Source organism: Perognathus longimembris, chromosome 6 (genome assembly GCF_023159225.1).
Source record: "Perognathus longimembris pacificus isolate PPM17 chromosome 6, ASM2315922v1, whole genome shotgun sequence".
Taxonomy (NCBI): Eukaryota; Metazoa; Chordata; class Mammalia; order Rodentia; family Heteromyidae; genus Perognathus; species Perognathus longimembris.
In genome coordinates, this window is record NC_063166.1 from 13,251,211 (window position 1) to 13,263,835 (window position 12,625).

The following is a 12,625-nucleotide window of genomic DNA, read 5'->3' on the forward strand; positions in this document are numbered from 1 at the left end:
GTGCTCGCTTTGGCAGCACATATACTAAAATTGGAACGATACACAGAAGATTAGCATGGCCCCTGCGCAAGGATGACTCGCAAATTCGTGAAGCGTTCCATATTTAAAAAGAAAAGAAAAAGAAAATGACCAGAAGTGGCGCTGTGACTCAAGTGGCAGAGTGCTAGCCTTGAGCAAAAAGAAGCCAGGGACAGTGCTCAGGGCCTGAGTCCAAGTCCCAGGACTGGCCAAAAAAAAAATAAATAAATAAAATAAACACAACAAAATATAGAACTATCATAATACTGCTATACCACTCCTGGAATATAACCAGTGGAGTGTAAGTTAACATACAACAGAGATACTTGCACATTCTTGTTTATTGCATCACTATTCACAACAATCAAGCTATGAAGTCAATTGAATTGCCCAACAACAAATGAATGGATACATGAAGTATATTTTAATTATAAAGAAGAATGAAACTGGAGATAATTATGTTGAATGAGATAACCACAGCTCATAAGAACAGATATTCAATATTTTTGCTCATTCAGGGACTCTAGACATAAAATCTAAGATTCTGGCCTGATAGTAGAACGAGGACTGTTTGAGGTGGGTTAACTATCTAGAAGGGGCAGGGAAAAGGAAAGAGTAATGGGGGGGGAATGACAAATATGATCAATGTACATTATACGTATGTGTGGAAAAGCACAATGAAATCCACTGTGGACTGTACAACCAGGGGGTTAAGAAAGTGGAATAGACAAATGAATTTGATCAAAGTGTGTTCTACCCATGTATGGAAATACCACAATGAACCCCATTGCGAACTTTCCTACAGTGTCAGGAGGAATGTAAATTCATGCAATCACCATGGAAACCAGTATGGAGCTTTATTAAAAAACTAAAAAGTGACCTTCCTTATGACCCTGCTATATCACACTTGTGCATGTATCTTAAGGGTTGTAAATCAAGATATATGAGAGACTCGCAACTCGTGTTTGTTATGATACGGTCACAGTAGCCAAGCTGTGTGGTCAGCGTAGGTGCACACCTGCTAATGAATGGTTACTGATAACATGCAGCATTAGCCATAAAGAAAAGAAATTATGTCATTTCCAGGAAAATGGGTAGAACTGGAGAGCATCATGTTGCGGGAGACAAAGTAAGCTCAAAGGAGCCAATTATCTCACGTTTTCACTCATATGCAGAATCTAGACCTGGTGATGATGACGATGATGACAATGGGATGGGAGTGTAAAAAGGGAGACTGTCTTCTGAGAGACTTAAGGTTTTGATAATTATCACCTTCATTCTACTTATTTTAAATTGTCTCATTGTCATGCTGATTATTGAGATAGCAAAGCTTCTGTGCATTCTCACTCACCTGTGGATTTAACTAAGTGACCTGCTGCCTTTGAAAATTCTCTTTTATTTTAGCCTTCCTCAAACTCATCTTCTAAATTCAGAATACCAAAATTGTAAAGCTGTGGGGTTTTTTTCACTCCCAAAACTCACTACTCAGCCATTTGACCACTAAGTGGCACCAAAGGTTTAACCTTTCACCATAGAAAATAAAATTAGAAACAGGTACATTTAGTGTACTTCATATGTTTTAAACAAATCTGTATTATTGAGAGAGCTATCATGTATATCAAACTCAAAATATGGGGGAAAATCTAGAAATAATTCTGCCCCCCCCAGCCCCGAACTTAACCTTCCTCCATATATTTTTTTTTCCAGGTGAAACACTATTCTAGCTGCATGGGTGTCAGGAAGGATAAAAGTATATTCTTGATGTATTCCATTTCTGGCACATTTAATAACCGAGCTTATTTCTGAGTTGAAAATACCCTGTCACTCTGAATTCTCTACCTGATATACCGTGTATTCATGTGCAGATCTGCGGGAGGGTGGGAGAAGGGCACAGAATCAGAGGGAAACGGGTGAAAATAGTGCAGCAGTGGAGCACACTGGACATCCAAGAACTTGAACTCTGCAACTGGTGGGTGGAGACGGGAGGGAGGGAAGGGGAGAGAGTGAGGGAACAGGTGACAGAATGTGAAAGGGAATATACTTAATGCCTGACCTATGTAAAGGTAACCCCACTGTATATCACCTATGAAACAACTCTAAAAAAAACAAAAACAAAAACAAAAACACCTTGTCACTTGGTCAGAATCTTAATATGTGTATTATGAGGTGGATTAGAAAATCATGGGGGGGGGGGGCGGGGAACAGGGGTGTTCCATGGCCTCCGCATCTAAAATGTGTGCTTGCTTTCAGGGTGATGGCCTTGTGAAATAGTCACCTATGGAAGAGTCTGCTCTTCTCCTCTGATCATGTTGGTTTTTTTGGTTTTTGTTTTGTTTTTGGCCAGTCCTGGGGCTTGGGACTCAGGGCCTGAGCACTGTCCCTGGCTTTGTTTTGCTCAAGGCTAGCACTCTGCCACTTGAGCCACAGCGCCACTTCTAGCTTTTTCTGTTTATGTGGTGTTGAGGAATCAAACCCAGGGCTTCATGCATGCAAGGCAAGCACTGTACCACCAAGCCACATTCCCAGCCCCTCTTTTTTTTTTTTTTGGCCTTGGACTCAGGGCCTGAGCACTGTCCCTGGCTTCTTTTTGCTCAAGGCTAGCACTTTTGCCACTTGAGCCGCAGCGCCACTTCTGGCCATTTTCTGTATATGTGGTGCTGGGGAATCGAACCCAGGGCCTCATGTATACGAGGCAAGCTCTCTTGCCACTAGGCTATACCCCCAGCCCTCCCAGCCCCTCTTGTTAGTTCTTGTAGTAAGTTAAACAGAGCCATCTGGTCTTGCCATAGACAGATGCTTTCTGTTCTTCCTTTGTGCTTGAAAGACTTAGGCTACAAGCTACCCATCCAAAATTGGGTCTCGAGAGAAACAACAGAAAAGGACAACTGCACAGGCTCAGGAGAAATGATCCCGCCAGGTATTGTTAATGTGCTGGAGGAGAGAATTGCAGAACAAAATTTATGAGTGTAAGCTGCTATTGACATTTACCAGATTGTACCAGAGGACTAAGAATGTATAGAACCATTTCAGTACAGAAAATGATGAATTCATTAGCACACTCAGCTAGCCCAAGATCAATGGGACAAGAATAAGACTGGGTGAAATTGTTGATCATAATTTAATTATAATATTTTATTTTAGAATACTCTACATATTATTTTAAGTGCTCTATCTAGTATTCCTCAGATTTCAGCCTCCAGAGTACCTAGGATTACAGGCGTGAGCCACCACCCTGGCAGAAATTCCCCTTTTTAACCACTACTTCCTCAAAAGCCAGTTGCTGCTTCTTTTTTCCCTGGCTGGTCTTTGCCAGTGACATGAATACAGGTTGGGTCTTGTTTCCTCACTTTTGAATTGAAGTGCCCGTTGGTTGAATCTGATTGATGGGAACCAGTTCCCGAATTTATGCCTTAGCATAGTTTTGAAGAAAACCAGAGGAAGTGAGTTTTCTGGATTCCACTCTAAGGAGGTAGGACTAAGGCAGGGGAAATTTCACAATGCTCTAAAGGTGTCTAAGTCTAATGAACACTCAGGAAATGTAGCCAGTGTCCATACACTAGACACCACGAGTGTGTGGAGTGACTACTATTTGTTTATGGGCCACAAAACTGTGTATGGGCATTGTTGTTTTGATAATTTGGTGTCTATTTTTTCTAAGTAGATGCTATAGTTTGGTTGGATCTGAAATGACTCCTCAAAGTTTATGTGCTCAAGGCTGGGTCCCCAGCCCTGGGGCTATCAGGAAGTGGTGAAATCTTTAGAAGGTGGGGCCTAGGGGAAGGAAGGTTCACTGCGGGTTTGCTCTTTGAAGGTGGTTTTGGGACTCTGTCCCCATCCCTCTTGCCCTCTTGGCTTTCCAGCAATCACAAGAAGATCCCCTCATCTTCTCTATCCTGTGCAACCACAAGGGTGAACTATGTTGTCACACTCAAAGTGAGGAGACTTAGTGAGTACGGATTGGAATTTCAAAACTATTGAGTCAAATAGACCCTCCCTCTCTCCCTCCCTGCCTGCCTCCCTCCCTCTCTCCTTTACTCTTCCCTCCTTCCTTTTTTCCTTTATTTGTATTAGAGTCTAAACTCAGAGTCCTGTGTTTGCTAAGCAGGTGCTCTGCTACTTAAACCACACCCCTAGCCCTTTTTGATTTAGGGTTTTTTTTGTGTTTTTTGGCCAGTCCTGGGGCTTGGACTCAGGGCCTGAGCACTGTCCCTGGCTTCTTTTTGCTCAAGGCTAGCACTCTACCACTTGAACCACAGCGCCACTTCTGGCCATTTTCTGTATATGTGGTGCTGGGGAATTGAACCTAGGGCCTCATGTATACAAGGCAAGCACTCTTGCCACTAGGCCATATCCCCAGCCCGATTTAGTTATTTTTTTTAAAAAAAAATTAGCATCTTGCTTTCTGCCCAGACTGGCCTAGACCATGGCCATCCTATTTAAACTTCCCACAGAGCATGGGTGGTAGGCACAAGGACCATGCCCACCTTTCTACTAGTTAAGATGAATTCTTGAAAGCTTTCTGTCCAGGCTGCCATGAAATCTCACTTCTCCTGATTTTAGCCTCCTGAGTAGCTAGAGTTACAGATATGCACCACCACAGCCATTTAAAAATGTTTAGGTTTCTATTATAGTGAATGAAAACAGATGAACACAGTAGATGATCCCATGAACTGCAAAGAACAATGGTTTAATCTAGACCTTTAATTTTTCTCACTTTTCTTGAGGCTGGCCCAAACTCCAGTGCTGTGTTAAGCTAGTTATTATAATGAGCCTTCTTGTCCTGAACTCCTGAGGTTTTCTCCACTTTGTATACTAAAGTTCTAACTTAAAGAGTTACTTACTTCTACAATAGAAATACTTCCTCCACACACAATAGCAAGAAACCAATGGTTAACAACTGCCTTTCTAAGTTCTTGAATACTTTTAAAAGTTTTTTTTAATCTGGTTCATTCTAAACTCTTGAATATTGTACAATCTGTCCTTGTAAGCCAGTGTAAACCACTCCATGCCACTTTTCTTTGGTTGTGGGTGTTAGGTATTCATGTTGTATTTAGCCCTTGGCCTCATTTATTTTCTTAACCTTGCTTTCCTGTTGCCAAGATTTTTTTTTTTTTTCAAAACTGTGCCTACCTCTGTAAGCAGTTTATAAGCCCTTTGAGAAACAAGGGGTATAAAAACACAGTTATTCAGCTGGTAAAATAGATTAAGCTTTCCTTTTGTTTCTTTTTCTTTTTTTGGCTGGTCCTGGGGCTTGAACTCATGGCCTAGGCGCTGTTCCTGACCCTGTTTGTGCTCAAGGCTGGCACTCAACCACTGGAGCCTCAGTACCACTTTTGGCTTTTTCTGAGTAGTTCATTGGAGATAAGAGTCTCACAGACTTTTCTGCCTAGGCTGGCTTCAAACCGTGATCCTCAGATCTCAGCCTCCTGAGTAGCTAGGATTAAGGCATGAGCCACTGGGACCCAGAAAGCTTTCTAATTTTAATAAGCTGAAGTCTCCATTTAGCTCTTCAAGTTTTCACTGTGCTGCCTAGGGTCTGTCATCATGCCTTTAGCTTCCATGAGGATTCTGACCTAGAGTCAGGGCATCCCTATCTCTAAGCTTCTCATCTTGGAGACTCCTTTCCCTTCTTCTACCCACACGGGCCCCCCTTTTGCATGGTTTCTCTTACAAGGAAGTGTGTTCGCTTTAGAGGTTGAGTTCCTGCGCTGCCACCAGCAGGTCTGCATCTGAGGCTGATGAGAGTAAAGTGTGGAGAAGCCTGAAAGAGGACCTGATCGCTTTCAGTTTTGACTCTTCCCAGCCCAGCTGCTCTTGTTCGCTTTTGTACTTGTTTTTTTTTTTTTTGTATCCTGTCCAGAGTTTCTAGCAGTAATGTAGCATTTTAAATTCAAAATAAAATAGTAAGGCTAGAAACAACTCGAGGATTCTGTGGGTTTAGATATTTCCCCCGACCCTTCCAAGGCTCTATGACTGTTTCACTGGATTTTGAATTTGTATGCCTAGCCTGAGGTCCTACTTCCACTTCTGTTGAATACATATGTTGACTTAACTGTTCACTTGTAGCCAAACTGGTGTGGAATGCTGGAGCTATAAACTATCTAAGAAGTCACTCATTTTCTGTTGACAGAGGAGGAAAATAGGGGCTCATAATTTGTTCTGATACTCAGGAAATGTAGGACAAAGGTAGGACCAGAACTCAGCTTTGTTTCTTGGGCATTGGTGACGGCTTCCAAAATGTGAATGAATATTTGTATATTCTCATACTTGAGTCTCAGAATACGATCTACATCTATCTATCTGTATGTATATATGTATAGTGTGTGTGTGTGTGTGCGAGAGAGAGAGAGAGAGAGAGAGAGAGAGAGAGAGAGAGAGAGAGAGAGAGAGAGAACCCAGGACCCTTGAACATTCCAAGCACGTGTTCTACCACTGAGCAGCCTAAGAGAATTTTTATGGTCTGTAACATTTAAAAATCACTCAGTAAGTGAGGACCTGTCAAGTAAAGGACTCGTTCTCCTTCCAGTGCACTGTTCTCTCCCTTCTCAGGGAAAGTTGCTTAGACTTGGAGTGACATGACAAAAGGAGTATACTGACGTCTGGGAGGGTAGCCCTATTTCCCATTGATCATACCAGCTTCTTGTCCTAGACAGTTTATTACAAACGAGGAAGGGACACTGGAGGAAGAGTCACTCGTCATAGAACTTTGGGCAGCTCATTCCCCAGGATTACTCGATGGTCCACGCCGGCAGCGGTGATCGTAACCAGGTAGATGACACCCCCACTGGAGCCATCCCGGCCCATGGCCAGAGTGATAGCTACAAAAGAAGCCGAGTCAAAGAGAGGAGGAGAGAATGGCTGAGCTTCAAAAATAGTTCCCATTCACCACATTTCCCTTAACACCCGACATATTCAGTGCTGTGTTGATAAGCCAGCTTCAAAATGAAAAAAATGAAGGGCAAATGTGGCTTAGTGGTAGAGTGCTTGCCTAGCACGCATGAGGCCCTAGGTTCGATTCCTTGGTATCACATAAACACAAAAAGTACAAAAAAAAAAAGTATCTACTTGTGTTCATTGTATAAATGCTCTTACCAGGGTTATTTTCGAGTTACCAAGCAACTCCTTTAATATTTAACCATCAGGCTGGTTCAAACTAGCCAGCACAGCACTGGTTTTTAGACTGGCCACTTGGTTTTCTCCAAGTGGTCCTGATTTGTCCCTTATGGTCCCAAAGTCCCATCTAGCTTAGCAGTTGTCTGTCCCTTCACCTTTTAAAACTATCCCAGGTTTGACATTAAATTAAAATGGTCATCCATGTATTATCCTTCTTGGTCCTCATATTCTCCTTTTCCTAATGTTTAAAGATCTTCCTCAGCTGGGCGCTTGTGGCTCACGCCTGTAATCCTAGCTACCCAGGAGGCTGAGATCTGAGGATCATGATTTGAAGCCAGCCCAGGCAGGAAAGTCCATGACACTTATCTTCAATTAACTACCCAGAAAAAGCTGGAAGTGGCACTGTGACTCTCGCACTAGAGTGCTAGCCTGGAGCCAAAAGAGCTTAGGAACAGCACCCAGGCCTTGAGTTCAAGACTCAGGACTGGTAAAATCAATCAATCAATCACTCAATCAGTCTTCCCCAGGCAGCTCTCCCGTCTGGTAGTTACCATCTGTGGTGAAGCGCCTGCACTCCTCAGGGGACATGCTGGTTTATAAGCTGCATCCACGTAGCCATACAAGTAGGTGCTTCCTGAGCCACCAATGGCAAAGGGCTGCCGAGTCAGCATTCCTCCCAGAGTTGCATACACCTGGGGGAAGAACCATCGAGTCAGACGATTATCACTCAGCCCATCCTTCCCACTGAGACAGGCAGAGAGTCCACTGCTCCGGGCAGTGAAGGCCCAGTATCTCCTAACCCCAGCCATGAGAGCTGTGGCATCTTTCAGAGGAAGTGTCTTTGGGACTGATTGCTACAATGCCCTTTGACTTTCATCACCCAACATAGTGCAGCGAGGAAACCCCAAAGGCGAGAGAGAGAGCAAGCGAGAGAGAGAGAGAGCACCTTGGAAGGGACTCACTTGGCCCCCTTCCCGATGGTCCCAGCCAGCTACCATGAGATGCGCAGACAAGTCTTCCCGATATTTGTAGGTGATATCCTAACCACAGTCGCTGCTGCGAAACAAGTGGAGGTTCTTCCAGTTCCAATCTGAAGGAAAGGTTAGGTATAAGGGTTGATATCATTTTCTTAGGTCCCACCCTTTTGTGTCATTACAATAATCCTTGCCAAGCTATACTTGGCTCTCCAACTGCAGTAGTTCAAATCCCAACCCCCCCTCCCAAGTGCTCACATCTCCTTTGGTGTTCACCCTCTTCCCTTTAGCCCCACCTAGCCAGGTCTCAATCACGCAATCAATTTTCTTCTCTGCCCTTATGATAACAGCAGATAAGCTTCACTTTGGTCCATTGACCTCAATTTCTCATGTTGTAACTGCCTCATACTTTGGTCATCCACATCATCCTTTCTTCCTGATTAATTAAATAGGATAGTAGCTTTCACATATATGGTTTGACTCCTCTTTACTGGCATCAGAAGATTCAGGTGCTCACAAATGCATAAGCAGAAATGGTGGTATTGGAGCAGGATACAGCACAGGGGACATTCTTGAGGAGCAGAGGGTGAGGAGTTGGGACCTCAGGGTTTCATACCCATGCAGCTCCAGCTGGTAGGCTGCCATGTCGGCCACGGCTTGGGCATCTGCTGCAGAGCCAGAGAGGGCACAGTAGATGCGCTGATGTAGAGGAGATAGCTTGTCAAATACTCGGTTCACTACTGCCTCTCTGTAGGAAACCAATCACCAGCCATCAGCCTTAGCGTTGTAGGCATTTTTTTTTTCTGTCAGTCATGGGACTTGAACTCAGGGCTTGGCCACTGTCCTTGAGCTCTTTTTGCTCAAGGCTAGTGCTCTACCACGTTGAGCCACAGCTGTATGTCTGGTTTTCTGGTAGTTCATTGGAGATAAGAGTCTCATGGCCTTTCTTGCCCAGGCTGACTTTGAACCTCAATCCTCAGCTCTCAGCCTCCTGAGTAGCTAGGATTAAAGGCGTGAGCCACCAATGCCCACATTGTTGCAGGGATTTTAAAGGTTAGTTGGTCCAATGCTTCTCAACATTTGAGTTTATTTGACAAGAGAATAGTATAAAATGTAATGCTTTGATTAAAGCAGGGAGCAAAAGAAATAATCTCAGTCAGTATTTTAAATCAAAGGTAGACTTTTAAAAAACAACAACAGGGGGGCTGGGGATATGGCCTAGTGGCAAGAGTGCTTGCCTCATATACATGAGGCCCTGGGTTCAATTCCCCAGCACCACATATACAGAATAAAATGGCCAGAAGTGGCGCTGTGGCTCAAGTGGCAGAGTGCTAGCCTTGAGCAAAAAGAAGCCAGGGGACAGTGCTCAGGCCCTGAGTCCAAGACCCAGGACTGGCCAAAAAAACAAAAAACAAAAAACCAAACCAACAACAGGGGCTGGGAATATGGCCTAGTGGCAAGAGTGCTTGCCTCCTACACATGAAGCTCTCGGTTCGATTCCCCAGCACCACATATATGGAAAACGGCCAGCAGGGGCGCTGTGGCTCAGGTGGCAGAGTGCTAGCCTTGAGCGGGAAGAAGCCAGGGACAGTGCTCAGGCCCTGAGTCCAAGGCCCAGGACTGAACAAAACAAAACAAAACAAAACAAAACAACAACAACAACAACAAAAACCTGAATTGAGAAAAAAAAGTCTTTTTTTTAGTACTTCTTTATGAAGCCTCCTGAGGGAATCATGTCCTATGGAGTGGAATGCAGGCAGTGTTGATCTAGTCTCATATACTCATGCTTGTGACAAAACTGGCTAGAAGGAGGGAGACAAAGTTCAAAAAATGGTAAATACGAAGTGGTCTTACTTCTGCCGGACAAAACACACCTTTGAATCCCTAACCACACGTGGAAGAAGAGCACCCCCCAACCTACTTCCCGTGTCCCTTTGAGAGTCTATTCTTTTATATTCATCTTTGTACAGCACAGGGACAGGCTATACAAGCATACAGATCCTCCTCCATGAATTTCAGAAATCCAAGCACCTACCAACATGATATTTGAATAGCTTTTTGGAAAGGTTCATTGCATTTTCTGAAAGATCTGTCTGTCTGCCAGATTTTTCATGAAAAAGTGTGTATTTAGGAGCAGTAGGTTCCTTGCAAATGGTAGTCACCGGTACTCACCCTGCAGACACCCGGGAGTCAGAACCCATCACGACACCTCCGTCAAACTCCACCGCCATGATGGTTGTCTGTAGAGGCACAGAGTACAAAATATCAAAGCAGGAGAATGCTGGGCTTCGGGTTAAAAATGCAGAAAGGGTCTTTGAAATCTGAGGTGACTGGCTCAACGCCATACAGTAATGTAGACCAGAGTTAGAAACTTTTTCTCTCAACCTTTCCACTTCATTGTTTCATCCAACTGCTTCCAACTACTATTCACAGTGGAAATCTTTCCATTGTAAGGAATTCTGGGATGAGGTTCCTGAAGGCCCAGGTCGCTTGTGTGCATTAGTGAAACAGCTCTCAACACGACTATCTCCACCACCTGAGCTCCTGGGTGCCCCGATGTGCTGCAAGGCCAGTTCCGATGAACTGGAGAACAAGTTTGGGTTTTGCACCTGCAGCCTGCACCTGGACGGACCCTCCTTAGGCAGAAGTGAGCTCTTTCAGTTTACTGAACAAAAGAAAACATGGAAGAGATCCATGGGTAGTGTGGTCAGGAGTCCAGGCAGAAGGAACACAGCAATGGACACATAGATTAAAACGAAAGTCTCACTTGAGGAATTTCTGGTCAAGAGGTAAATATTACTGCAGTCAGGGAAGAAATCTGTGCCAGCAGAAGATTTAACTGGGGAGCTGGTGCTTTTTCCAAGTCAAGTAAAGAATAAGGAACAGTAAGATGAATAAAGCAACACTTTCCCCCACTCGTGTTAGGTTTAAGGGAGCTTTAAAGACACTTTGAGTTGAGTAACTTAGCTCAGTTACTCAGTTCACTGAGTTATAGAGAAGAAATGCCTTTTCCGAGACCACACAGAATTAACAGCAGACCTGGGACGAAAGCCTACTCCATTTTCCCTCCTACTTGCCTTGCCTTTTGTTTTTGTTTTTGGCCAGTCCTGGGGCTTGGACTCAGGGCCTGAGCGCTGTCCCTGACTTCTTTGCTCAAGGCTAGCACTCTGCCACTTGAGCCACAGCGCCCACTTCTGGCCAATTTTCTGTATATGTGGTGCTGGGGAATTGAACCCAGGGCCTCATGTATACGAGGTAAGCACTTGCCACTAGGCCATATCCCCAGCCCTTGCCTTTTGTTTTTGACTTTCCACTTCCTATGTGGAGGGAGAGGAGACTTCTCAATTCATGGATGGTTCCACTGCGACTTTTCTGCCAGCCCATGCCTCACTCTGGCCCTCGGGGATCCAGCCCTGAGCATGCTTTCGGACATACGGACTTACCATGAAAGACCCCTTAACACGGCGATTCCATATATAAGCGATTCCTCTATAAACCAGTCACCCCCAAGCCAAATGGCGGTGGTAGTGGGAGCAGAAGTCAGCCAGCCTTGGGGGCGGCCCCCTGCCCTGTGCACCCTGCCTGGTCAAAGTTCCCCAAGCAGTCATGACAGTTGTCAGGAGCCCGAGCCGGGCTGCACCAGGGCCAGGACCAGGCCGGGGAGGGGGGGGTTGGGGGGGTGGTGGTGGTTCTTCCTGGGCCTCGCGGGATTAACATCACCCACACCCCAGACCCATGCACAATCCCCGTTATGTGAGCCGGACGCGTCAATCACAGCTCCGTGGGATGAGTTGGTCCTTGCGTTCCTTTCCTGCCAGCCACTATCTCGACTTCAGGGCCCCGTCTCCTCCGTGTGCACGGTCCCCGAGCCCCGCACTTGCTTTCCACCGGCTTCCACTGCCAGAGCCCAGTGAAAGCGAAAGCGTCCCGGGGCAGCTTCCCCGACGCGGCCCGCGGGGCGCACGGCCAGCCTTCCCCGGCCGCCTCGCTGCGCCCCCCGCCGGGACCCCGCGTCGGAAGGGGACCGCGCACTGCCCCCGCGGAGGGCGAGCTGGCAGCTGCCCTCGACTCCCGTGAGACGCGCCGTTCGCTTCCCAGCACTTGCAGAGCCCCCCCCCCACGCCCCCCGCTCCCTCCACCCATCCGCGAACCCCCAGATCCAGAGCCATTACCCCAGTGTGGACTTGGCCGGCCGGGGAGAAGTCCGGGGCAGGTGCTCCGGCTCGCAGCATCGCAGCCAGGCGGCGCCGAGCTCCGGGCGCGGATTGCGGTCCCGGCTCCCCGCCCGCGCGCGGCGCACCTGCGGCCCCGCCCCTCCGCCCGCCCGCCAGGGGGCGCCCGGGCCCGCTCCGCCGGGCCGCCCGCGCCGCGCTAACCTCCGCCGGGCGCATCTGCCCGGAGACAGGTGACGCAAGCGCCCGTCCTCCAAGGCGAGAGGAGAGACTTCACGCCGGGATCCGAACCGGGCGAGGAGAGGAGGAGCCGAGAGGAAGGGTGGGCGTGGTGGAGAAGACGGGACC

General features: G+C 46.6%; 1 protein-coding gene and 1 non-coding gene across 2 annotated transcripts; one reads left to right on the plus strand and one right to left on the minus strand.

The window, feature by feature from the left end:
• On the plus strand, window positions 1-107 carry LOC125354057. The gene has a single exon (XR_007211441.1). It is a non-coding gene; the product is annotated as a U6 spliceosomal RNA (small nuclear RNA).
• A 6,548-nt stretch (window positions 108-6,655) lies between these two features.
• Window positions 6,656-12,404, minus strand: Psmb9 (proteasome 20S subunit beta 9). Its single transcript, XM_048347320.1, is given in 8 exon segments — window positions 6,656-6,836; window positions 7,683-7,721; window positions 7,724-7,823; window positions 8,094-8,193; window positions 8,195-8,221; window positions 8,722-8,853; window positions 10,278-10,345; window positions 12,278-12,404. Coding segments are annotated over 8 exon segments (648 nt in total). The 5' UTR covers window positions 12,338-12,404; the 3' UTR covers window positions 6,656-6,714.
• Window positions 12,405-12,625: the final 221 nt, after the last annotated feature.